The sequence below is a fragment of the Saccopteryx leptura genome, chromosome 3, assembly GCF_036850995.1.
Source record: "Saccopteryx leptura isolate mSacLep1 chromosome 3, mSacLep1_pri_phased_curated, whole genome shotgun sequence".
Lineage (NCBI taxonomy): Eukaryota > Metazoa > Chordata > Mammalia > Chiroptera > Emballonuridae > Saccopteryx > Saccopteryx leptura.
The window spans coordinates 349,296,838-349,322,990 of NC_089505.1; the positions used below are offsets into that span (position 1 = coordinate 349,296,838).

At 35.9% G+C, this 26,153-nt stretch overlaps 1 protein-coding gene across 3 annotated transcripts in view; it reads right to left on the bottom strand.

Moving 5' to 3' along the window:
* The window catches only part of CSMD3 (CUB and Sushi multiple domains 3), a 1,231,016-nt gene that overhangs the window by 547,422 nt on the left and 657,441 nt on the right, over positions 1-26,153 (bottom strand). For all 3 annotated transcript variants that reach the window (XM_066379371.1, XM_066379370.1, XM_066379369.1), the window contains one exon: positions 6,255-6,367. In XM_066379371.1, the coding sequence (XP_066235468.1) occupies positions 6,255-6,367 (113 nt within the window). The remainder of the gene's footprint in view (positions 1-6,254; positions 6,368-26,153) is intronic.

The following is a 26,153-nucleotide window of genomic DNA, read 5'->3' on the forward strand; positions in this document are numbered from 1 at the left end:
GGAGGGGCACAAAGAAAACCAGATAGAAGGTGACAGAAGACAATTGGACTTTGGGTGATGGGAATGCAGCATAATCAAATGTCAAAATAACCTAGAGATATTTTCTCTGAACATATGTACCCTGATTTATCAATGTCACCCCATTAAAATGAATAACAATAAGTTATTTAATTAATTAAAAAATAAAATAAATATCTAAATAAATTTAACTTGAAACTAAGATTTATAAAAATAATTTGAATTTTCTGAACATCAGAAGACGAAAAACACAGAATTAAGTCATATCTTAATTTTGCCATATACTAGCCATATGATTTTCAACAAACTATGTAACTCACTGTGCCTCAATTACTTCTTGGATAGAATAGTGACAATAATATCACCTACATGGTAGGTGTGTTGTAATTGATTAAATAAGATGATACATGTGCTTACAATAGTACATGACCACTCAGTAAGTGCTTGCTATTAATACTATATTGATGAAAATAAATACCAGAAACTGAAAATTAATCAAAGTAAGCTTTCTAAAAAGAGATATTATCACTTTCCTTTTTTTCTTCCTTTTATTTTTATTTTTCTATTTCAAGTGAGAGAGAGGGAGATAGACAAACTCCTGCATGTGTCCCAAATGGGTGCATCCAGCAAACTTCATCTGGGGTTGATGCTCTGCCCATCTGGGGCCATGCTTGCAATCAAGCTATTTTTAGTGCCTGAGGCGGAGGCTCCACAGAGACCTCCTTAGTGCCTGGGGCCAATGCACTCAAACCAATCAAGCCATGGCTATGGGAAGGAAAGAAAAAAAGAAAGAAAGGGAGAGACAGAGAGAGAGAGAGGAGGGGGAGGGGTAGAGAAGCAGATGGTCGCTTCTCTTGTGCGCCGTCACTGGGAACTGAATCCAGGACTTCCATATGCCAGGCTGATGCTCTACCACTGAGCCATCCAGCTACAGCTGAGATATTATCATTTTCATAGCTCTTTGAAGGCTGGAAGATTTTTCTTTCTGTGTCTCTGCTATGGACTTTAAGCCCTCTTACTAAATATTCCTAAAGAGTATCAACTAATCATATGGAAATAAAAATGGATAGACATTTGAAATCAGGTGTTTATTGTGTGTGTGTATGCACATGCATGTATAAACTCTTTAATTTTTGGTGTGGCTGATGAGACACTGGAAGCTTGGAAGTTTAATGTCCTTATTCTTTTAACAGTGATCAGGGTTTCCTGCTTATCTCCATGTTTTTAACTTTCTGCTTTCCCAAACTCCCAAAATCTACCTATATATTATTGTTATTACATAGGCTATAATAATGCAGAATGGAGAACAACATGGAGTTAACAAACTCAGAGTTGCATCTAGGGTCTTCAGGTCTGACATTCATGTTCATTCATACATTCCACAAATATTTATTGAGTGCTTACTCTGCATTAAGCACAGTGTTAGATAGTAGGAATACAACAGTGAACAAAACAGACCAAACTTCCTATCATCATGGTGCTTACATCCTAGTCAGTCTTCTGATCTGTAAAAATGTATAATAATTATTGTTTCTTGGAGTTCTAATAAGATATAATGAGTTAATGTAGGCAAAATGATTACAAAATGCAAGACTTAATAATTATTAATTATTATTTTAATGTTACTTTGACATCTAAGTTGAAGACAAAAACATATCCAACAAATTGTGCAAATGGGTGCTAATGTGTTCATTAAAAGAAACTATCTTATTTTGTTTCCGTTCTGGTTATATTTATTCACAATAATGACAATATAAAAATAAAAAACAAAATTAATGTTTTTAAGGGCAATGGAGCAAGATAAATTTCTAGTTTTTTTTTTTCTTTTTAACAGAAACACCCAGTGTCTATATCTTGAATCATAATTTTGGCAAAGTCATAAAACTGGTGAATCAGATGGCTGTGATTTGTTATACCTAACGTGGACATCACTGGTTTTAACAATTAAAGAATTTCTGCAATGTTATATAGTAATCAGAACATTGCCATGTATATAATAATATTAATTCTAAATGAATAAAAATAAACTGCACTTATAATAAAGGACTATTTTCCTGATTTGCAACACTTGTTTTCTATTTGTATTTTAAGATAGGTACTATCCAAACTGTATAAAGAAAAAAGCACTGACAGTTTCAAAGATTAAGAATGAAGTTCTTTTTTTTTTTTTTTTTTTGTATTTTTGTATTTTTCCGAAGCTAGAAACGGGGAGAGACAGTCAGACAGACTCCCGCATGCGCCCGACCGGGATCCACCCGGCATGCCCACCAGGGGGCGATGCTCTGCCCCTCTGGGGTGTCGCTCTGCCGCGACCAGAGCCACTCTAGCGCCTGGGGCAGAGGCCAAGGAGCCATCCCCAGCGCCCGGGCCATCTTTGATACAATGGAGCCTCGGCTGTGGGAGGGGAAGAGAGAGACAGAGAGGAAGGAGAGGGGGAGGGGTAGAGAAGCAGATGGGCGCTTCTCCTGTGTGCCCTGGCCGGGAATCAAACCCGGGACTTCTACACGCCAGGCCAACGCTCTACCACTGAGCCAACCGCCAGGGCAAGAATGAAGTTCTAAAGATAATGACAACTTATTCAGGCAATTGCATATTGATTTATATTCAGAGATGAGGATTTTGTCTCTTAGTCCATAGTACAGTACTGTCTGAGAACAGTTATTTTTAACTATGTTTTCTGGAGCACTAGGGTTCTCCCAACACTGGAGGAACCAATCAGGGGGCATTCTTCCTTACCACACCTATTGCATTAGAGCTCTGCAGCTTCTAATCATTCTCCACTTTGAGTTTCTAACTGAATTCATTCGAAATCTTATTTTCTTTAAAATCAAGTTTCAAAAATTCCAACTCAAGCTGCAAGGAATGCAGTGGTACATATATCTTCATGCATAAATGTTTTCAAGATTTTGGGGTAGATATCGAGAAGAGGAGATGCTAGGTGATATAATACCTGTATTCTTAATTTTTTCAGTAAACCTCCATACTGCTTCATTGCAGCAGTAATCACGTGGTCAAAACATGGGGACGACCATGAATAAAGAGATGCGGAGTACATATACAGTGGAATACTGCTCAGCCATAAGAGAAGATACACTACTGCTGTTTGCAGCAACATGGATGCATCTTGAGCACATGCTTAATGAAATATGTCAGAAAACGTCAAGATCCATGTGATTTCACTTGTGTGGGATATAAAACTGAAAGCAACAAATGAAAAAACAAGAAAAGCAAACAAATATAAACTCATAGACACAGACAACAGTATGGTAGGAGGCTGGTGGAGTAGAGCAGAGGGTAAAGGAGCCAAATATATGGTAATGGAAGACTTGACTTGGGGTGGCGGACACAGCATGCAATATACAAATGCTGTATCATAGAATTATGCACCTGAAACCTTATTAACCATTGTTACTACGATAAATTTAATTTTAAAAAAACCACTGTCTTGAGCAATTACTAAAACACAATTTAAGAATTAAAATATATTGTAAAAAAACAAAATATAACTTACATCATTTAATTACTAATTTTAATTTAAAAGAGAATATATATAATAAAAATATTTTTAATTTACATGAAAACTACGTTTAATGCTCTGTCAATGTAAAATATACTGATGACAAAAAAGCATATCTTTAGATCAAATCTAGAAAGCAATTTTGCCAGTGTTCCATTTAGAACCAATACGCTACTTAACAGAGAGCAAGATAACTATGAAAATTAGTTTTAGTAGGTGGAGTTGCTGAAGCTATCTACATATCAAAATTTGAAACTTCTCTAGATGAACTCTGCTTCAACTTTGAACTCAGGTTTTAAACTATAGAGAATGCAAAAGTAAAATTTTCATCGTATGAAATAATTATGGCAAACAAACTTTAGCAGACATATATCTCCCTAAATTACATCATATTACATAGGTCAAATCATTTGTGCAGCTTTATTGAACAATTAGTAATCATTTATGATGACAAAATAGGGGGTTTTTATTGGGAAAATAAAGACGAATTATGGCATGCCATCTGGTTATACAGTGTATATATATGAAAAGGTTTTATAAAACAGAAGTGTTCTTTTGTGATGGAGTTAAGGAAAGCTTTAGATAAGAAACATGCTTGCACTTTGTCTGGAGGATGAGAAATGTGATATTGAATTAAAACTAGAACAGAGATTCAGGTAGAATTTACTGAATGTCCAGAGGAGAGATGTAAAACAACTTGCTGGGTTCGGAGATTTATGGATAATTTTATGAAAAGTGGATTGTAGGGAGAAAGACCAAAACATTGTGAAGAAAGCTGGAAGGTAAGGTATATGGAGGTTTTGGACTTTAACTCTGGATGATAAGAAATTATGGAAACAGTAAGACTGTAATATGATCAGCCCTCCACTGCTGGGAGATCCCATTAGCAGTGAGGAGGTGAGACTGGAGGACTGCAGAGTGAAGGAGGGAGAATAGGGGGCATTAGTCACCAAGAAGCTCCTGGGTCAGTTTCAAGTACCTCATCTTTGTGGATATTTCTGTATGAATAGTTGGGTACATTTTTCTCTGTTACCATTTTATGATCTTCCTGAGAGAGATAATATTCTGACTATTCTTTCAATATTCAACAACTTCCCCTGTAGCTGGCACACAAGCAGATACTTAGAAAATATTTTTTGAATTACTCTTGTTGAAAACTAAGATAAGAGAAAACAAATCAAACTAATTCTTGTGCTACTTAACAATGAATGTAGTTCTTGCTTTTCAACTGCAGTGGAGTGAAGAGCTTTGTAAATATCTAGAGAACTCTCTTACTGCTCCAACCTGTTCATGAGCTTGAATAACTGTGTTCTCCTTGAAGCATTGTCATTAACGATTAATATACTTTCTAAGGTTTAAATGACTATAGGTTTTCTGACAGGTAACCTTCATACAGTGAAGAAAATAATAAAAGCAAGAGGAATATATGAATGCCAGTTGCAATCAGCCGTTTAGATGGAAAAAAAGAAGAAAGAGAAAAAAGAGAAATCGAGATGCAGGTACGTTCAACATGAACTCATAATTCTTTAAATTTTGTAACACGCTTTTATTAACTTGGAATATGTGGATTTTAAATGAAGGAGAAATGTATTTTAAATTGTAATCAGGCTAACCTTTTTACTTTTTTAAACTGACATTTGTACAGATTTCACGAACTATTCAGATTAATATAATTCCAAATTTAGTCACAAGTTAAAAACACAGAATGCCTGTGTCCTGTCTCCCTGACAACATCATGCATTCATTTCCATGTGTACGGATATAAAGGCATGACAAGCCAATGTTTGAAAAAGAAAACTCTGATTAAAAATTATTATTATGCAAGTAAGAGAATTTTATAGCCTTTGTTTAAGCGATAAGCTAGAGAATAATAATTTTTACCACAATAGAAATAATAAATTCAAGCAACGTGATGTTCTGATGGGCTCTTTTTATTTTCATCTTTTAAATCATAGATTTTAATTGAATTTATTAACATTTACATATTTCTTAAGTCAGAATTCTAAATTAGCATTTCTAATATGTATGTTGTGTATATATCCATTGTTTCTAACTTTAATCAAGGTTCATCATGTGTCAAAGATATTCATGATTTCACAATGCTTGCATCCATCTCTTATAAGTGGTACAAGAACAAAAGATTTTGTTATATACATGCAATTAATCATCAATCTGCATGGCTACCAATGCTGGGATGGGCAGTAGCAATTTCACACATTTATGGTCTATAAGTTACATAGGAATTGATCATCTAAGCACTAAGCCTATGTATTTGACCTGAGAGAATAACTAATAGATTACAGAAAAAGCATCACAAATTCCTTGAGAAAGTAAGCCCTTTACTTGGTATTTAAGTATTTAATAATTAGTATATATTTTTTTGCCAGGCAACTGTGTAAAGTGTATAAAACAGCACTGTCTATTCTGGGAAATGTTAGGAGTCCAGAGAGTCTAAAACTCAAAGATGGTACAGTGGACTGTGGGAGAAATGATATGTATGCAAAACAGACACACTTGGAAGAAAAGAAAAACTCTTTTATGTAAAGAAAAGTGAAATAAACAATTGTAGGTAACTTAAAAAAGAAAGCAATTTTAAAAAAATATAGTCTTGCTTGTGTTCAGGGAAACTTATTTTGTAGATGCAATTAAATTAGAATTTAAAAGTATTCCCTGGTGGTATTAAGATAATGTATTTCACACAGTAGCAATTCATTCTTACCTTTGTAGTTAACCTTGAAGCCGACAGAGCCGACACTTTCATCTGTTTGAAGGTGCAGCCACATTTGGCTACTCATGCTCACTATCAAGTCTGGCACAAAGCTGCCAGTCAGCCTAAAAAGAGATGGATAGAGAAGGGAGAAACACGTTACTAAAACACTCTCCTCAGGCGAATAATGAGAAAGACATTTCTCAATACATTCTTGGCTAGACAAAAAGCAACTGTCAGATAAACTTACAAGACTATGCTTTGATATAACAGAAAAAATAACACAATTTAGTAATCAAGATTATAAACATATACCATTTTATGTGCTTAACGAGCTTAGATCTTTCATATTCCCGAGGCAACAACATTTTAGACCATTAAAGAATGGTATGCTTTTTGAACTGAAAAGAAAAAGAGGATCTATAAAAACATTAAACTTAAGAAAACAAAACAAACAAAAAAACACACACCAGGAATTTACTTTATTTTAACCTTTCAAGTTTCACAGTAAATAATATTTAAGCACTGTGCAAAACAATAAAATGTCAAGGAACATAACACTTTAGAATACTGACATAAGGTTTACTGTGTCATGTATGTTTTACCGAAAATACTTTTATTTTAAAAACATGCTTGCTACTAATTTTATATGGCGTCATTAAAAACATAAGCAACAATGATCTTATTTAGTAATGCTCAATTTTATAACCCTAACAAGGGAAATTACTTCATGTTTCCTTGTCTTAATTAATGTTGTAGTCACAAATTTGAAACAAAGCCAAAGGTCATATAAAGGAGGACAGCAAATAAGTAAAGTCTTGGGGAAAACAGCTATCAAGAATAAAGAGAAGATACTGGCCGGTTGGCTCAGTGTTAGAGCGTCAGCTTGGCATGTGAATGTCCCGGGTTTGATTCCTAGTCAGGGCACACAGGAGAAGTAACAATCTGCTTCTCTACCCCTCCGCCTATCCTTCTCTTCTTTTCTCTCTCTTCCCCTCCCACAGCCATGGCTGGCTCCAGTGAGTTGACCTAAGGGACTGAAGGTAGTTCCAAGGCCTCCACTTCAGGTGCTAAAGAAAATGGCTTGGTTGCTGAGCAACAGAGCAAGGGCCCCAGAAGAGCAGAGCATTACCCTCTAGTGGGCTTGCTGGGTGCATCCCCGTCAGGGCCCATGTGGAAGTCTGTCTCTGCCTCCCTGCCTCTAACTAAATAATAATAATAAAAAAGAATACAGAGGAAAATATAGCTTCACTGCTGAGTAAAATATCCCTATAGATAGGGAATTCTAAATCACATATTAAAAACGCAGGTTTTTATAGTAATATATTATTCTAGGTGTTTACCTACTTTATTTCTATAATCATGAGGATTTCTGGAAAATTACATAAGGACTTTACATAAAGTTTCCTTTTGGAATAGAAAGGTACCGTAAGAGAGCATTAGTCTCGGAAATGGAGGCAATGCTACAATTAGTCCAAGAGACCGTCAGCCTGAAGGAATATATCCTTGAAGTGACCATGGAAGCAACATGTCAGGCATCAAAACTGTAAAATATCCTCAGTTGGTGCATGGATAATATACTTATGTGCCCAATGTTACAAAATTTATGGAAATTTATAACAAAGAAACTCAATTAAATATCATGATTTAATTATAGGATTATGCATGATATGGAGGAAAACTGTGAGTATTTAAATATCCTATAAGATACTATGGAATATTACATTATATATATATTTTTTTACTCCTAAAGCAAATTTAAAATTATTTATTTATTTATTTATTTATTTATTTATTTATTTATTGTTGTGATAGAGACAGAGAGAGGGACAGATAGGGACAGACAGACAGGAAGGAAGAGATGAGAAGCGTCAACTCTTCATTGTGGCACCTTAGTTGTTCATTGATTGCTTTGTCATATGTGCCATGAGGCGAGAAGTGGGGGGCTACAGCAGACTGAGTGACCCCTTGCTCAAGCCGGAGACCTTGGGCTCAAGCCAGCAACCTTGGCCTTCAAGCCAGAGACCTTTGGGCTCAAGCCAGTGACCATGCGGTCATGTCAATAATCCCACACTCAAGCCAGAGACTTTGGGCTCAAGCTCGTGAGCCTTGTTCAAACCAGATGAGCCCACATTCAAGCTGGTGACCTCAGATTTCCAGCCTGGGTTGTCCACGTCCCAGTCCGATGCTCTATCTACTGCATCATGGCCTGGTCAGGCTAAAATTATTATAATATAAAAGACATATACACACAACTCTCCTTTGTCATATGTGTATCTGTGTGTATATATTTACACACATAAAATACCATTTGAAAACATCTTGCAATTAAATGTTGTGGCATGTGAATTTTAGTTTTCAAATTGGTGAGCTAATAAGTCCTAGTGTTTTGAGCTACAGCAAAAAAATAGATTTATGGGTAAGAGTGGGGACCTAAGTTAGAGACATGATAGAAAATTAAACAAATCCACTATGAAATGGGCATGGCAGCTTAAAACCACTGGATGTGCATGAGATATACTATATCAAATATGCCAGCAATCTATCTCTGAGAATAATAAAAAATATTTTCAAGTGAAGATTTAGTTTTTTCTCTTTATTACATTTTCTGCTATTCATCTCAATCCGAACTTTCACTAGATCAAAACCTCTAGCATGGTATATTTGTCAGTTCATTAAGAACAGTTAATGCATATAGTCTAAATTGTTCTCTTGCAAATTTGTTCTCCTATTGGCCACAATCCTACCTATTTCATAACTCATTTCTGGTATAAAGGTAAATATAAATCTAAACAATAATAGTAATTAAAATAATTTTCTTGATGCTAGAAGGAAAAGAAAAATTTCCCCTTTTTGTTTAGAATTTCCTTGAGAAAACTTGAAATTATAAATTATATTTGTGTCTTTCAAATGTACAGAATCTTTTAAACTAAATAAGCCTCTTGATAATTTTGCATGCCATGAATATTTTTCTTGCAATCACTGGAATAATCTCTTTGAAATATGACCACCCAGGAGGAAGTCTACCTGTCTTCCTGTTTCTGTGAGTTTAACCCTAGGCACATAGCTCTGTGATGTACCTTCCTGCTTGTCATAACAATAGAAGTTTGATTTCTCCTTTTGATAAAGACAGTCAACATGTATGTAACAGTCTGCATCTACCTGACTATATTTAAAAAGGTGAGACTTATTTCTCTTTGCAGATTGCTTGTGACACATATCACAGTCTGATTTAATGCTTTTTGAACATTAAAACTGTTTTTATTCTTTTCTACATTTTGTGTAGAAAGTAAACAGGGTTTGTAGAAGATTTAATCTTGAATTATATTTCCTCAACAATTTGGTGATGAGGCTGGGATACAAATGGTGGTTCCTGAATGACGTGGCCACATAAGAGCCATATACATAAAAGACCCTGGATTATAAAAAGTCTCTCTTCTGGTGCTCTGCCCTTTTGGAATACTAGCTGGCTAAACCATCCTCTCTCTCCAAAGTCAAGGTAATATTATTGAGTAAGCATGGATAATTTGGGCTGTAACATCTCATAAAGATCATGATTACTTTTGATAGGAAAGTATCAAAGTAAAATATGGGGAAAATATAGGAATTCAGGAATGTTGCCTGAAGTTCTTTCATTGAAACAGCAAAATCCTTCTGCCACATTTGGAACACATGTGAGAATCAGGATTTGTGAGGGTGTAAGGTGGGTCTCATTCTAAGCAAATTGATTACTGGTATGTATTTATCACTCTGAGAAGAAAGGTAAAATGATTTGGATAGCCAGTAGGAAAAAGTGGGAAGAATGAAAGAGGGAATGTGAGAACTAAAGGAACTTACTCTTTCAAGGAAACCTTTTCTTCCTTTCTTTTCTCTTTCTAGTTTCTCTGTTCCCCCTACATCACTTTAGCCTTTCTTGCTTCAAATAGATCCTGGGAAGAGGAGAGTGATGATTTTTTAGATATATGGTTCCATTTGTTAGTGGATTTCCCTTCGAAGGAAATTGAGGACACAACTTCTTTAGCTGGTAATGAATTACCTGCCTTGTTTGAGGATACAGTCTTGGGTGCCTCAAATCCTAGTCCTGAGCTCACTCTGTATCTCAGCACAAATTCTCTCCCCAGGAGTGAATCTATATCTATATCTCAGGCAAGGAGAAATTATAAAGAGATAGATTTTGAGAACTTGTATAAAAGACTCTGTTCCTATATGAAGGCAACACAATGCAAAGAAGTTTCCTTAGTAACTTGGAAAAAGGCAAGTATTATGTTGATGAATATACCAACATGAAAAAGAAGCCAAAGAGCCATATATATGTGTACATCTTGTTACGATGATCACCAGTGATGCTGATGCCACTGAGAAGCTACCCAGATTTGTTGCCAGCTGACATTATTCATATGAAAGCTTTTCTTGTTTCCAAGAAGTTTTCAGACATTCTCCACAACATATTTTTAATTTATACCTCAATGCTGTGCAGGTGCATGAGCTATTGTATGAAATTTTGCAACAACTAGATGTTGCTCACTTGACGTCACAAGCATCTTAGGGACAAAAAGATAACACACCACATCAGGGAGTAGCCAACTTTCCCCACCCTCCACAGCTGTGGAGGACCCACTAAGGGCGTGACAGACCCATTGAAAGAGAATGTTCATATCTTTACTCTAAAGGTGAGCTGGGAGAAACCACAGTGTTATATTCTAAGGAGGTGAGGCTCCCATTGCTTCCATCAGCAATTTGTTGAGATGTTCTCAAAATGCACTTGCATGGGTCCAGGGGCAGATCAGTTTCCTGGTCCTATTCACCTTTGTGTTTTTTTTCTCCTGCTGACTATACAAGCTTAAATTAAGGAAAGGGTGGCAGAATGGCAGAAACAGAAGAAGACTCAAATCTTAGCAGTAATCACTCAGTTTGAGACTCTCTAGAAAAAAAAACATAAAAACAAATGGAAGTTTAAACACAGCTGTGCTTACTGTTAAGCTAAAACTATTTACTAAAGGAAATAGCATCTATTCTTGCCAATCTAGAAAGACACAAAGGTAGAAGCTGCACTATTGCAAGAAGTTGGGACCCTGGAGCAGGGGTTAGAGAGGAGATTCCAGAAAACGCAGAAATTGTAGAAACAGGGAATCAGCAAAGCGCAGCAGGTCAGGGCATCATCGACAACTGGTTTACAACGGACTAATTCTCAGAGGTAGGGAGTGGTGAAATATATCTTTTAGTAACTTTCTCTCAAGTTAACATATCTTGCTTTTTTCTGGTAGATGCCAGTGCTATTTATTCTAAAATTTCTCCAGAAATTCCTCACTTTCCATCTGGTTGGTTGTTGGAATTTTGAATAAGTTTTATACTTTCTTTTTCGTCTGTGGTTCTCAAAGAAATAAAATCTGTCACTGAGGAATACGTTTTCTTACTTTTTCTTGTTTCTCATGTAAGCCAATTGTGGAGAGCTCTTGTGCAATGAAGACTAACATATTGTATACTTCATACTGAGTATATGTGGAACACCTTTGGAAAGAAAAGCATCTGACTGCTTACTGAAATAAAATAGATACAGCAGAGAGAGTCAGTCACACACGTGCTAGAAAGGTATCCTGAGCAGAAACAAATCAGTGTATCACTTTGGGCACCAGGAATAAAAATACTGGTTTAATTTGAGATGTAGAATCAACAAAAATAGCTTACCAAAAGCATAACCATGGCCATGTGTCAAACAATACCCTTTATAACTGTGAATGAAACCAGTTGTAAAAGGAATTAGAGGCCCTGGCCAGTTTACCCAGTGGATAGAGCATTGACCTAGTGTATGGATGTCCTGGGTTTGATCCCGGGTCAGAGCACACAGGAGAAGCCACCATCTGCTTATATTTCCCTCCTTCTCCCTTCTCTATCTTTCTCTTCTTCTCTTGCAGCCAATGGCTCAGTTAGTTCAAGTTTCGGCCCCAGACAGGGGTTACCAGGTGGATCCCACTTGGGGCACATGCAGGAGCCTCTCTATCTCTCCTCCTCTCACTTAAAAAAAAAGGAATTATAAAAAGAAGGAATAATTATAAAAGGGTACTCACTCTATAATAATAAAACTGCCAAATGTTCAGTAAAAAAGGAAGATAAATTTGATAAGGAAGGTTGACCTTTGTACAAGATATTAAAGAAGTAAAAAAAAATTCATTGTTCCTTTAACCTCCGCAGTTCCTAACATTGGAACTATTATAACTTTGGTACCATCCTTGCAAAGTTTTTTTGCAATGTATCTATTCTCTGCTTTTTTTTTCTGTCCTGTTCCTCTAACAGATAAGTCTCAATTTTTGTTTGCCTTTACTTATAAAGGAGTCCGATATTTATGGCAAAAAATATTCCTCAAGAGTTCGGTACTCTACTGTATTTCTCTGATCATTTACAGGGAAACTTAGAGGAAGCTATCCCACCAGAAGGTTCTATAAGTGTACTTTAATATAGATTGTTTGCTGGAGGGGACAGAAGCTGAGGAAAAGCAAAACTGACACCTTGTCTTTGTCACAGTTTCTCCTTCACAAGAGCGTAAGGCTTCACTAGATAAATTGCGTCATTGCTAAACTGAGTTAAAATATTTAGGGCACTTGTTGCTATTGAGGTGTTGCCAATGAAAAACCTTATTATATATAAAAAATTATTATAGATAATGAATTTCAGCTTTTGCAGCATGGGAAAAATGGGTGAAGCAATTGAATGATAATTTCTCAGATCTTCGGATTAAGTCTGTAGATTCTGAGGAGATTTGTGACCTAAACTGACTATGGTCTCAGCTTTGGGGATTCCAAATTTTGTAAAGCCTTTCTACTTGTCATGAAAATCAAGGTGTTACTTTTAGAATTCAATTCAAAAGATGGGATTAGGCTACACATCAATAATGTATTTCTCAGTTCTGCAGTTCATGGCACTGTGGATACTGGGATGAGGTGACTGCAGCCGATTTATTCCTTCAGTCACCTATTATTTCCCTGTCCTACATGTTGTGGCCGCTGTTTTACAAGTGTGTAAGATCCAAACTATGTGAGAATGCCATCAGACTCCTTGCAAACAAGAATTATTATTCAACCCAATGCTGTGCTTGGAAGATGCAATCTGCTACATCCTGTTAGTCTTTAACCAGATCCTGAACAAACAGAAGATCATGACTATACAACAGTAATACAAGAGGACACTAGGCCCTGGCTGATTTATCTGACATTCTTATTCAGAATGCTGATCTAATAGTGTTTGCAGATGGATAAAAGTGGTGAGCTGAAAGCTTTGTATGCTATTGTGACTTCTTATGAAATTCTGGAAGCTTGTAATATTCCTAGAACTAAGCTGACACAACAACCAGTAGCAGTAACAAGAGAATCACAACATGTATATACAGTGTGTCCGTAAAGTCATGGTGCACTTTTGACTAGTCACAGGAAAGCAACAGAAGATGATAGAAATGTGAAATCTGCACCAAATAAAAGGAAAACCCTCCCAGTTTCTGTAGAATGATGTGGCAGCATGTGTGCATGCGCAGATGATGATGTAAAACTGTGTATACAGTGGAGCAGTCCACGGCCATGCCAGTAGAGATATGGACAGTACAGAGGAAAGTTCAATGTGTTCTGTGGCTCACTAAATTCGAATCTGTGATCAAAGTGCAACGTGAATATCAGCGTGTTTATAACAAAGCGCCACCACATAGAAATAACATTACTCAGTGGGATAAGCAGTTGAAGGAAACCGGCAGTTTGGTGGAGAAACCCCGTTCTGGTAGGCCATCAGTCAGTGACGAGTCTGTAGAGGCTATATGGAATAACTACCTAAGGAGCCCTAAAAAATCTGTGCGTGAGCCCACATTGAACTACACTGAATAGGTATGAAACTGGGAGAGTTTTCCTTTTATTTGGTGCAGATTTCACATTTCTATTGTCTTTTGTTGCTTTCCTGTGACCGGTCAAAAGTGTACCATGACTTTACGGACACACTGTATAATACGTTTCCTATCTGTCACGAAACTCAGGGAATTTGGAAGAATACAGGTTTCTCTACATGTAGGGGAAATAAAATGTCTCACAGGAAAAAAAGATGGCTGATATATGAGAGGCTGCACATCTGCCTGCTCAGGCCAGCAATCCATTCTAGAGCTCATGCAGGGCAGAATGAGAACTCCGAAAGGCAATGAATTTGCTGGTAGAGTTGTAATGGCTGTTGTTAAATATGGCTGATTTCAAACTTAGAAGCCTCACTCTTAATACAACCAGCAATTTCTGTTATTTGCCAAAGATATGCTTCACAAAAGAACATTAAAAAGGAGGCTAAATTTCACTAAATTGTGGGAATAATCTAACAAAATCATTCCTATGTCATAGCCCTTATTTCTTGGTTAATAATGTGTCATCAACAAAACCATCTAAGTTAAAGAGAGACTTTAAAGGCACTGGACTTTGCATATTTCTGAAAGATGAAGTTATTCACAAAACATTAAAGAGATGAGGAATGTAGGAGCAGAATTCTTTACAGGATACTCTCTAGGTTTATGTAGACAGTCCTCCCCAACCACCTTCGCTGGAAACCTGGTAGCATTCAGATTTTATAGAATTAATGCTGTGAATAGTAAGAGATTTGGTCTAGTTATTGCATGTATGATGTCTGAATGGTCTAAAGTCTTTCTTTCTTCAAATGCCAATGCTCAGGTGGTGGTAAGAACTCAACTGTAAAAGGTATTCTAACAAACTTACAATTCTCACTGACTGACTGTCCTATTCACAGTTGTGGGTAGTTTTGTTTTTTTTTTTTTCAATTATTTAGGAATCACATTTTATTAGAAAACAAACATGCTATTTATAATGCTACTTTTTCATTCTGTATTCCAGTAATGTTTCCCACAATCACTATTTCTAAGCAGATCTAAATTATACTGCCATTGGCCAAGAGAGCCTTAATATTTCCCTCAGCTTTAGAGGGGTTTAAACTTCTGAGGATTTCTTCCTGACTACAGACTCCTGTCCTAACTCTTCTTAGAACATTTGCTTTAGAAAACTTGCAATTATAAATCTTGTCTCTGCCCTTTGAACTGTAAAATTTCTACAACCCAGGAATGTCTCAAGGATCTGGGAATCAGCCCTTTGAAACACATTAATCAAAGGTGATAGCACTCCTGCCTCTCAGTCTCTGTGGGAGTGTAGAAACTCAAACTTGTATAGGCAGCTACTAGCAAACGCAAATGGCCTATTCATACTGACTATTCTTCTACCTAAAGTTCTCCTGTACTTTTCCACCAGCTTACCCTAGCATTTAAAAACCACCACACCTTTTGTTTCAGCAGAGTAGCGTTCAATTTCTCTTTCCTATTGTAATAGTAAAACTCTTTTTTTCAGTAGTTGGACCTTATTGCAATAGTCCCGACTCCTATGGCAACAGTGTTGAATAAAGTCTTCCCTGACTGTTTTACTGATCTGCTGTCATTATCCTCTTACACCAGTATTGACATGATCCGTTCCTACAAATTCGTTAATCCAACTACAGACAGAGTAAAAATGAGGCCATTGTCTTACTATTTCTTTTTAAATATCAAAGTAAGTTAATTAATATGCATCCAGACACCCAGTCTCTACATCTGACACAAAAAGTAATTTTGTTAATTAGTTTGATTGAAATTATGTGATAGAATGAAAAACATCTAATGAGAAGAAAAACAGAAATCTACCATTGATAGATTAAGACTGCAGAAGACAGGTCGAATATTACTTGATTAACTTTGAGCTATAAATTCTCTGCAGTCCAAGTCTAAGTGAATAAATAAAAGTGGATATCTATTATTGGTGCTGATTTAATTGACTGTTATAACAACTGATTTGAACTCATGCAAGAAATGGCCCTTAGGCTGGGTATTTCCTCAAGGCTTAAGCAATTAGAGCCATGTAAATTAAACACTGGAAATGTCATAGTCACCCTTATATATGACCCTCACAATAACACTCTAATGGTTCTGGGTAGCTTTGTGTTTCTGTCTGAGAAAAACTACTTGGCAAGATGAAATAATTACTGAAGGGCCTTGATTGTCTTATTAATGTAAAGTTTCTTATATTATTAATAAAGAATTTAGGATAAATTTATTGGACTCTTCAAGAAAAACTCTTAAGAATTTACATTCTGGCACCTGGGTGAAGTTACTACTTAAGTTTGAATTGGGTAAGATTTCATGAGGAACTGCATAGTAATACTCAAATAGTTAATGATTTAAAAGTGTAAGCAATGTAGGCATCACAACAGTTTGTAAAACTAATGTATGATAAAAGAGAATTTTTTTTGACCACTGCTAATCAGTTAACTAATTCACCATTGGTATAAAACATTTAAAGGTTATTTCTCCAAAGCTAAGATTAGACTGAATATTTAAGTTGATCCTATTGTATTCCTGCTCACTGCTTTGCTTTGTATTTTATTGTGGACTTGCTGAATATTTAGATGACTCCAAACAGCCCAGAGGAGAGTAAAAAGAACAATAAATATAATTAGAAAATTGTAGTTTTATTATAAAGTCACAAAAATATAAGTGAAAATACATATCTAAAAAATTAAATTTTGATTTTTTTCTAGTATCAAAGGAAAAGAAAGCTCTCTTCTCCTTTATCATATCCTTTAGAAAACTGAAAATAATAAGCACTCGTTTTCTCTGTTTCTTTCAGATGTACATAAATGTTTTAAAAGCTAAGTAAACCTCTTATCGGTTTACTTCTCAAGAATGTCTTCCTTGGAGGCCTAGAGTCATCTCTTTGAAAGTGAACATGAGGAAAGATGGCTGCCCTATTACCGTTTCTGCGAGAGCTAAAGCCTCCTTATGTTTTGCCTCTATGATGTAACTTTCATTTTATAAAGATAGCAGAAGTTTCCTATTTTATAAAGACAATTAACATGGATGCAATGGATTGTCTCTGTCTATACACATGGATAAAGGTGTTTTTTCTTTATCTTTCAGCAATATATCAGATTTCCTATGATGCACACCCCAATCTAGTTTAAACCTTATTCAACAGTAAAACTGATTCATTCTTTTCCACATTTTGTAAAAAAGATTCATTGGGTTGCGAGGTGATTTTTTTTTAAATTATATCTTCTCAACATGGTATATTTTACTCAAAACTCTGCTCTCTGCATGCACCCTCAATGACCTATTATTCCTCCAGACATCCTTGCAAAAATCTTGGTTTAGATTCAAACCATAGGATCTACCTCCATTTAACAGTTCTGTTTTCAACCACAATCCCTGACGGTAAAGGGTGCTTTTGAGCAACAGAGGAGTCTTGGATCATTCCCAAGACCCTCAAATGAGTCTTCAATAGTTTTAATATGTTTTTATACATATTTATAAACCTTTTATCTGTAAACTTTAAAAAACTAATTTTTTAATACATTTATTAACAAGCAGAGTAACCCCAGTGCTCAAGATGCATTCTAATCTTCCTAGTTTGTTCCTTTTTAGTAGAAGAAAACAGCAAAAGCCCTGAATAAGTACACTCAGAAATGTTCAAGTACTCAAACACTGTATGAAATAAAGGACAGGATCTATTAACTTGCTATTAGGTTAAATGCCTGATTTTCTTCATAATCACTCTAGGCATAGGGGTGTATCCTTTAGAGATAACAAGTGCAGTCCCATATTGCAACATGTTTTTTTGTATGGCCCAAAGTTGTATTTTTTTTTCTTTTACAGAAACACATTTAATATTCTTTCTTCTAATATAGTACTATCAAGGGTGATATATATGGTCATTTTGGATACATAAAATTCATTAAACATAATTATGGATGCAGAAAATTAGGTTTAAAAGAACCCATGAAATATATCAAGTAGGCTGATATCAGAAAGTGGTGTTACCTCACACTCATTTGGATGGCTGTTATAAAAAAACAAAAACAAAAACAGGACATAACAAATGTATGAGGATGTGAAGAAAAAAAAGGAACACTTGCGCAATGTGGATGGGCATAGAAACTGGTATAATCATTATAAAATAGTATGGAGGTTCCTCAAGAATTTAAATATATAGCTACCATATGATCCAGAAATTCCATTTCCAGGTGAATATTTAAACAACAACAACATTATCTCAAAGAGACATCTGTACACCCATGTTCAATGCACCATTATTTACAATAGCCAAGGTACAAAAACAACCTGTGTTCTTCAACAGATTAATGAATCATGAAGAGGTGGTACATACACACATATGCACACTTATACACACGCACACAGAGAGATTATTATTTAGCCTTAAAAAAGAAAAATCTTGTCATTTGCAACACCATCAATGAACATAAAGAGCCAGACAGAGAAAGACAAAGAGTTCATGGTATCATTTATATACATAATGTAAGAGAAAGAGTTGAACTCATAAAAACAGACTTGAAACAGACTTGAAAAGTGGTTGTCAGGTGTCATGTGCTAGGGAATGGGGGGAATAGGTAGAGTTTAATAAAAGTACACACACACTTTCAGTTATCAGATGAATGAGGTGTGAGGATCTAATGTTGACAGTGGCTAGAGTTGGTGATACTTTATTGTATAATTGAAATTTGCTAACAGAGTAGAGCTTAAATGTTCTCTCAAAAAAGAATGGTAAATGTGAGGTGATATATATGTTAATTAATTCAATGGGGGAATCCTTTGACAATGTATACCTATATCAAATTACAGTATTTAAAATCTTAAATATCATATAATTTGTCAATTATATCTCAAGCAAGCTGAACACAATAAAATATCAAAACAGAAAGTGGATAAAAATATGGGAAGAATAATATATATTTTTTTAAAAATAAAAGTATATAAAGCTCTAGAAATGATGGGACCACATAAAAGATAGTTCACTTATGTAACTGAATAGTCAATAATTATAACTTTTACTTTTTTTATGGACTTAGACTTTAGAACTTTTAATTTATTAGCTAATTCAAAATCATGTATGTGCTATTATTTTTCGTGGTTCTTAGTACCTGTACAAATAGATTTTTAATATCAACATTTGTTTTTAGGAAAGATAATCTGAAGGTCAAGACCTCAGCTTATACATTTTTGAATTCGAGTACAGATACTTCATTTTATATATTTAGCACTCTAATAAGGTGCTGTGTTTATGACATTTAGTATTTATGTTAAGAAATAAAGCTTACTTAGATATCCTTTCTATATTTCCTCCCAATTTCTTCTTCTACAACCACTTTTGAAATGTCTATCATAATGCAAACATTTCTGATTAATAAGAGAAAAGACATCAACAAAAAATTTTTAGTTTATTTTGGGCAATTAACCCATATAAAAATATACAAAAAGAAAACAAAACCAAAACAGTAGTAAATAGATTCTTTTATAATAAACTCATCAGTGTCTTTACACAAGAACGATACAGCTATAATTGCTGTGAAGAAATAATGAACCATAAAAATAAACTATTTTCTGCATTTAATGGTTTGATGCTAGTAATCAAAGTGCTAAAATATTTTCATAGTGTGGCCTAAAGTAATTCTGAAGTTCCAAGAGCATATATTTATCGTTGCCCATAGCTAGTCATTTGAATAACTACACATCAAATATTGTCCGCATAAGATAATTGCTACTGTCAGTTTGTTTTCCCTAGATGTGACATTGAATATTGTTGAAATACGCAGTACTAGAGTCTGAATTCGTCCATCCCAAAATTCATATATTGAAACTTAATCTCCAATGTGAGGATATCTAGAGGAGGGATTTTAAAGGTGATTCGTTCAGAGAGCAGAGGAACACGACGCTAACCTTACAAAAGAGGCCCCACAGGGATCCTCTTGCATCATATGAGGACACAGTAAAACAATGGCCATTTATGAACCAAAAGATAGTTTTCACCAGGCACCTTATCAGCTAGCAATGTGATCTTGAACACCTAGCCTTCATAACTGTGAGAAATAGGATTTTGTTGTGTATAAATCATCCAAGCCTATGATATTTTTGTTATAGTAGCCCAAATAGACTAATATGCCCTGTAGCTCTACCTAGCTCTCTTTGGTTCACGGCATGTCCTTGTGAATGTCTGCAAAGGCATCCTTTCTGCAGATAAGAGTGTTGGAGAGAAATTTTAATTCTCCCATTATAATTTATGCAACATCCAACAATGGTACTAGTGTTATGTGGTTGGTAAGTCTGAGATGAGTAAAAGACAGTCCCTGCCCTCAAAGAGCTGACAATGATTATGAGCATGTGGCAGGAGTGGGTGTGTTTGTCAGGAGAATGGGAGAGGAGGAGGGCACATGGGTGCAAGCAGAGAAAAGAGCAGTATGAAGATATTTTTTTTTCTCCTGTTTCTAATAACTGTAATACAACAGGTGAAGGATTTTTCTGAGTCCATTTTCTAAGCCCTGTTTATATTACTTTCTTTTATTAGCCCATGGTACTAGTTGGTCATTAGGTTTTCATTATTAAGAGAGGGAAATGCAAAAGAAATCTTAGGAAGGTATAATTCCCCAGATTAAGGAGAGTTTGTTCAAGTCAAATATTGTATACAGTAGACTGATACCAAGAAATGTGGAGCATAGATTTTGAAAGAGTAAATTGTTGAGTAGTGAAAAAATAATACTTTTGACAAAGAGCTTGTCAAAACATGGATCAATGAGCTGGCAACAATACTAATAATCCATAAGCATAATGCATAGAGCTGTCTTTTCTATAAATATAGTATAAATATTATTTATTAAAATATTAAAATAAAACATTTATCTTTAAAAATTATCTTAACCCTAAAGTTGTGTGTATATGTTTAAAATAAAAAGAGTTCCCAGAGAAGGGTACTATCAGTCTATACCAACATATATTTGAGCATAAGATTTCACATTGTACATTGATTTTCCAAGAGAAATTAGAATTTTGAAGTGATAAAACAGAACTATGTTTGGATATCCAAAACAACATTTTTTGCCTTCCAGATATTTGTTTAAATACTACATATTTTACCACATACTCTAAAAATTTTCAGTGGTATTTTAGAAATAGGAGACTTTCTTCTTTCAAATTTAACTCTGCAAGTTTTCATTTCATTAATTTTTACTGTGTTACCATGTATCCAATAATGGAATGGCAAAGTATGTGATAGAAAAGAAAGGAAAAGTAAGGAGAACCACATGCCTGATAAAAAGTAGACATTTCTGTCTCAGATGCTGTACAGATAAGAGGGGTGTATGAATAAATCAACATCTCTCTGTATATATAATAAATAAAATAAGGGTTGGAAGTGAATTCAATACCAGTAACTGCTCTATCATAACTGCTACTTCTCTCAAATTTATTACACCCATTTCTACTAACAGGTGAATTTATATATAAATATGAAAAGAGTACATGGAAAAGAATATGTGAAAAATTTAAAGTTCTATTAAAAAGCCTTTAAAATAATAGCAGAATAATTCATGTTTATAACCTGAGTTATTATCAACTGGTTAAGCTCAGATTCTGATTGCTACTGACACTTATTACAACATCACCATAAAGTTAGTTGCCAGAAATAAAAAAATGCTATTTCAAAGTGGGAAAAAATAAGTGTGGGCTATGTTGCTCAGCTGGTTAGAGCACCATTCCTATACACCAAGGTTGCAGGCTTGATCCCAAGTCAGGGCACATACAAGAATCAACCAATGAATGCATAAATAGGTGGATTAAGAAATTGATGTTTCGCCTGACCTGTGGTGGTGCAGTGGATAAAGTGTCAACCTGGAAATGCTGAGGTTGCCGGTTCAAAACCCTGGGCTTGCCTGGTCAAGGCAAATATGGGAGTTGATGTTTCCTGCTCCTTCCCCCTTCTCTCTCTCTCTCTCTCTCTCTCTCTCTCTCTCTCTTCCCTCTCTATAATGAATAAATAAAATCTTAAAAAAAAGAAATTGATGTTTCTGTCTCTTTTCCTCTCTCTCTAAAATCAATCACTAAATAAGAATTTTATAAAGAAAAATAATAAAGTGGGGAAAATGCTCTTCAAGTAACTTCATTGGAGAGAAAATGAACAAGAGGGGAAAAGAGAGAGAAAAGGCTTCAAATGAACAACAGAGAATGATACAGCAAATGGCAGAGTGACAAATCTCTGAATGGTTAATTTGTTTGCAATTTAAATTTGTATTATTTTAGAAATTTTCATCTGATAAAACCATATGGAGAACTTATAACTACATATGATGTCTAATTATAGTGTATTGTCTATTAATATGACTTTGTCATGAGTATTTCTTAGCCAAAGGATCAAGGTGAAGAGAGGTAGCACACTTAAATTATTTTTTATTAAGTTAATAAAAATTACAAAAGTAATTACATAAACTGTATGTTTGTACTTCAGTACAAAAATCATGAGTTTTTAAAAAAACTTTTCATAATTAATTCCATTTTTAGAAGATTACTTTAGATTTTAAACATGGTATCATTTTATGGACTATATATTTTTATGCTATAGAATATGATGATTGATTTTACCTTTTAGAATTTAAACATAAAAAGAAAATGAGAAACAAAAACTCTATATGTTTCCCAATATTTTGTTCAATCGTATGACCTAAATAGAATGCTGTGTATCTAGTTAAATATTTACCAAGTGATGTGGACTGTGTTTATAAAGTTAATCAGAACTTATACAATTAAATATATAAACTGAATTATCCTCTTCTACAAAATTTTAAAATATGATTTACATGGCTTTCTGCTAAATAAATATATTTTTAATTTTTTATTGTTTTCTGACTTTCAGCTACTTAATCTTTTAAAAGTCATCCTATAAATATTTTGGTGTCAAAAATTACTCTCTAGCTCATGAACCAATTAAAAAAAAAAGCAAAAATTGGTTCACAGATCAGTAAAATAATAGCTGAATAAAATGTCTAAATGGAGACTAGTTTTACCTATTAGAAGAGCATTGTTTAATATACATTCCCTTCTACAGTGTTTTTTTACATAGGTTATGGACAATTTACCATGTCACACAGGTAATACTATCTTCAAACTTGGGCAAGAAGCCCCTTTTATGATCCCTTCCCTTAGTGAGTCCTCTTCGGTCCTTTGCATGTTCATCTGTCCCCATCCATGTCACTGTATGGAGCCTGTATCCCTCCCCTACTGCCCTTCAGAGATCCTAGACTAGTTTTCAGCCCACAGTGTGACAAGTATAGAAATTGGGAGTTAGCTTTAATAACTTGAAGAGTAATTTAAAACAGTAATTTTGTCCAGTTAATTTCACAATGAGAAACAAACAAGGGGATTGAAATTATATGTGTTTTTATTATATTTTAGTCTAGGAATTTGTTTTTCTTTCATATTACAAAGGTATCAGTTAAAAATGAATGGAAAACTAAACCAAATCTCCTATTTTATAGTTTGAGAACTACTGTTCTATAGCTCCCTGAAGCCTGGTGTCCTGGAACTCCCTCCTACCTGGACCTGCCTGGGCCTCCTTTTAGGGTCCACATTCCCTGAGCTGGGGCACGTGACCCATATGTGCACCGCTAGGCCCAGTAGGCAGGTTTTGCAGAGAAGCATGGGAAGTTTGAACATGTAGGCTGGAAACCCCACATGCACCATGGAGGATGGAGCTGACATTGAAAGAAGAAGGTGACCAGCTGTAGGTGACAGCTGGGATAAAATTTTCTAATGTTCTCATGTTCTAACAAGGAAATCACACTAGTACTAGAACTCTCAATTCTAACTTGTCTTTCCAGTATGTTATGAAAGTCTATTTGTCAAGGAAAAAGAATGGAGCATATTGTATTTAACAATATACAGCTTGATTTATAACTTTTAATATTTAGAGTTTTGATATGTGAGTTTCCATTTGTATTCTTACTTCGGGCTCTACAAATGCCCGGGTAAGTGGGCTTACATTTGGGAAAGTTAAAATTATTAAAAAATATGCTTCAAGTTCATACAAATTTCTTTCAGCTACCTATGTATTTGATGTATACAAGTCCAGTAAGTTCTCCTTATCACAGTCTTCAAGTTCAAAGGGACTTTTGATCCAATTTAAATTCTGTTAAATCTCTGGTAGCTAATCAGACACTATTTATTTGAATGCCTCCAAAAGGTATGTAACCTAAGTTCTGTTCAAGACATCCTTACTCATAGAAGAGAGAATCATATTTAAGAGAAGTGGAATTTATCTCGGAGGGAGGAAAGCAGGTTTGAGAAACACGTCCTGGTTACAGACCGTAAAATATAGAAGAAATGTGGGAATCACGCAGATATTTTCTAAAATAATATAACTTTTTGGAATGAGGGAATTAAAAGAAGTGAAGTAAAACTACTAAGCAAACAAGGACAATATGGCAATGGGAATGTGAGAAGAGGAAAAAGTATACTTTCTCTTCTATCAGCCTCCTACCAGCAGCATAAGATAGAGCTATTGCTATTTAACTAGTCATGGGTTATAAGGGCACTTCCCATTTACATATTTCACTAGTTTTACTTCGTTATCCCGTGATCCTTGCCTCATTTGTTGTTTGGCCTTAATCATTCAATACAGGATTTAAAAATCATTTAATATATTTTCAGCTCTGTCTTGTAATATAAAGGAAGTAGGAGCATCATCTGCACTTGACAATGAGAACTTTGAAAAGGAGAGCAAGAAAACTAATAAAAACATTTGTAGACTTAGAGTGGGCGGTGAATAGAGAGAAAGCCATTGAGGTAAAATGAGAATGGCGGAGATGACGTCAGAGTAATGGCGGGGTAGGTAGCGATTCCGATAAATCTCCCCCAAAACTCAACAAGATCTTCAACCAGAAACAGAAAAACCTATACTTGGAGCCTCCAGATGCTTCGCAATATACCCAAAGGTATGGTCGAGTGAAAAATTGGCTAAATATATAACCAAACCCCGAAGGAAATAGGGAGTAAGAAATGCTCCGCCTTCCTCACCTAAACAGGGCGGCTTTCTCTGGTAACTGTGAATATAGAAACTGAGGCGGGCAAAGGGGGTGAACAGATTCAGGCCACGGCACAAACGGCTGAACCAGGCTGTGGCACGGAGATCCAAGCCGAGGAAAAACTGATCCTGTGGCAACCCGGGCAATACAAGCTAACACTCGCGCCAAACCCAAACAAAGAAAGACAAGCGGGGTGGCCATTTTACCCGGTCTCCTGGTTGGTGCGCAGTTAGTGGGTGAGAGATTTCTTCCTAGGCCCCGAGAGTGGGTGCCCGTGTTGCCCCACGGAGAGGCAGGGTCAGAGGCCTTTCTGTGGGCCGAGGGCAGAGTCTCTGGGCAGCCCCAGCGCCCTGGGAAAGCCACGCACGGGAGAGAGTGAGAACTAATTCCAACGGTGGAAATTTTCCGTGCTGCTGGGGGTTTCACTCAGAGGGAAACGCGGCCGGCCTCATATCCGGGTTTGCGCGCGCAGATAGTGAATGAGAGATACCTCCGAGTGCCTTGGGAGTGCGCGCCCGTGTTATCGCACAGAGGAGCAGAGTCAGGGGCCTTTGTGTGGGCCAAAGCGGAATCTCGGGCCGCCCCAGCGCCTTGCAAAAGCCGCACACGGGGACGGAGCGAGACTCAATTCCAATGCTGCAACTTTTCCCTGCGGTTGGGGGTTTCACTCAGAGCGTGAGACTGCTGGCCGGATATCCTGGTCTGCGCACGCAGCCAGTGAGTGAGAGTTTCCTCCAAGTGCCCCGGAAGTGGGCGCCCGCCTGTGTTACCGGTCAGAGTGGCAGACAGAGCCAGAGGTATTTGAGTGGGCGGAAAGCCCGCCTGATTATGCTAGCAGCTCTGACTGACTGAGCCTTACCCAGAGCCCTGTGCTGAGTGGAAATAGAGTGGGGAGTTGCCAGCTCTTTGAGCCTCTTACTATCCAGGCAGAGGCAGCAGCAACCCCATAGCTGGATTATCAGGCTACTAATTGAGGAAGGAAAGACTAGGAGAAAGGCTCCA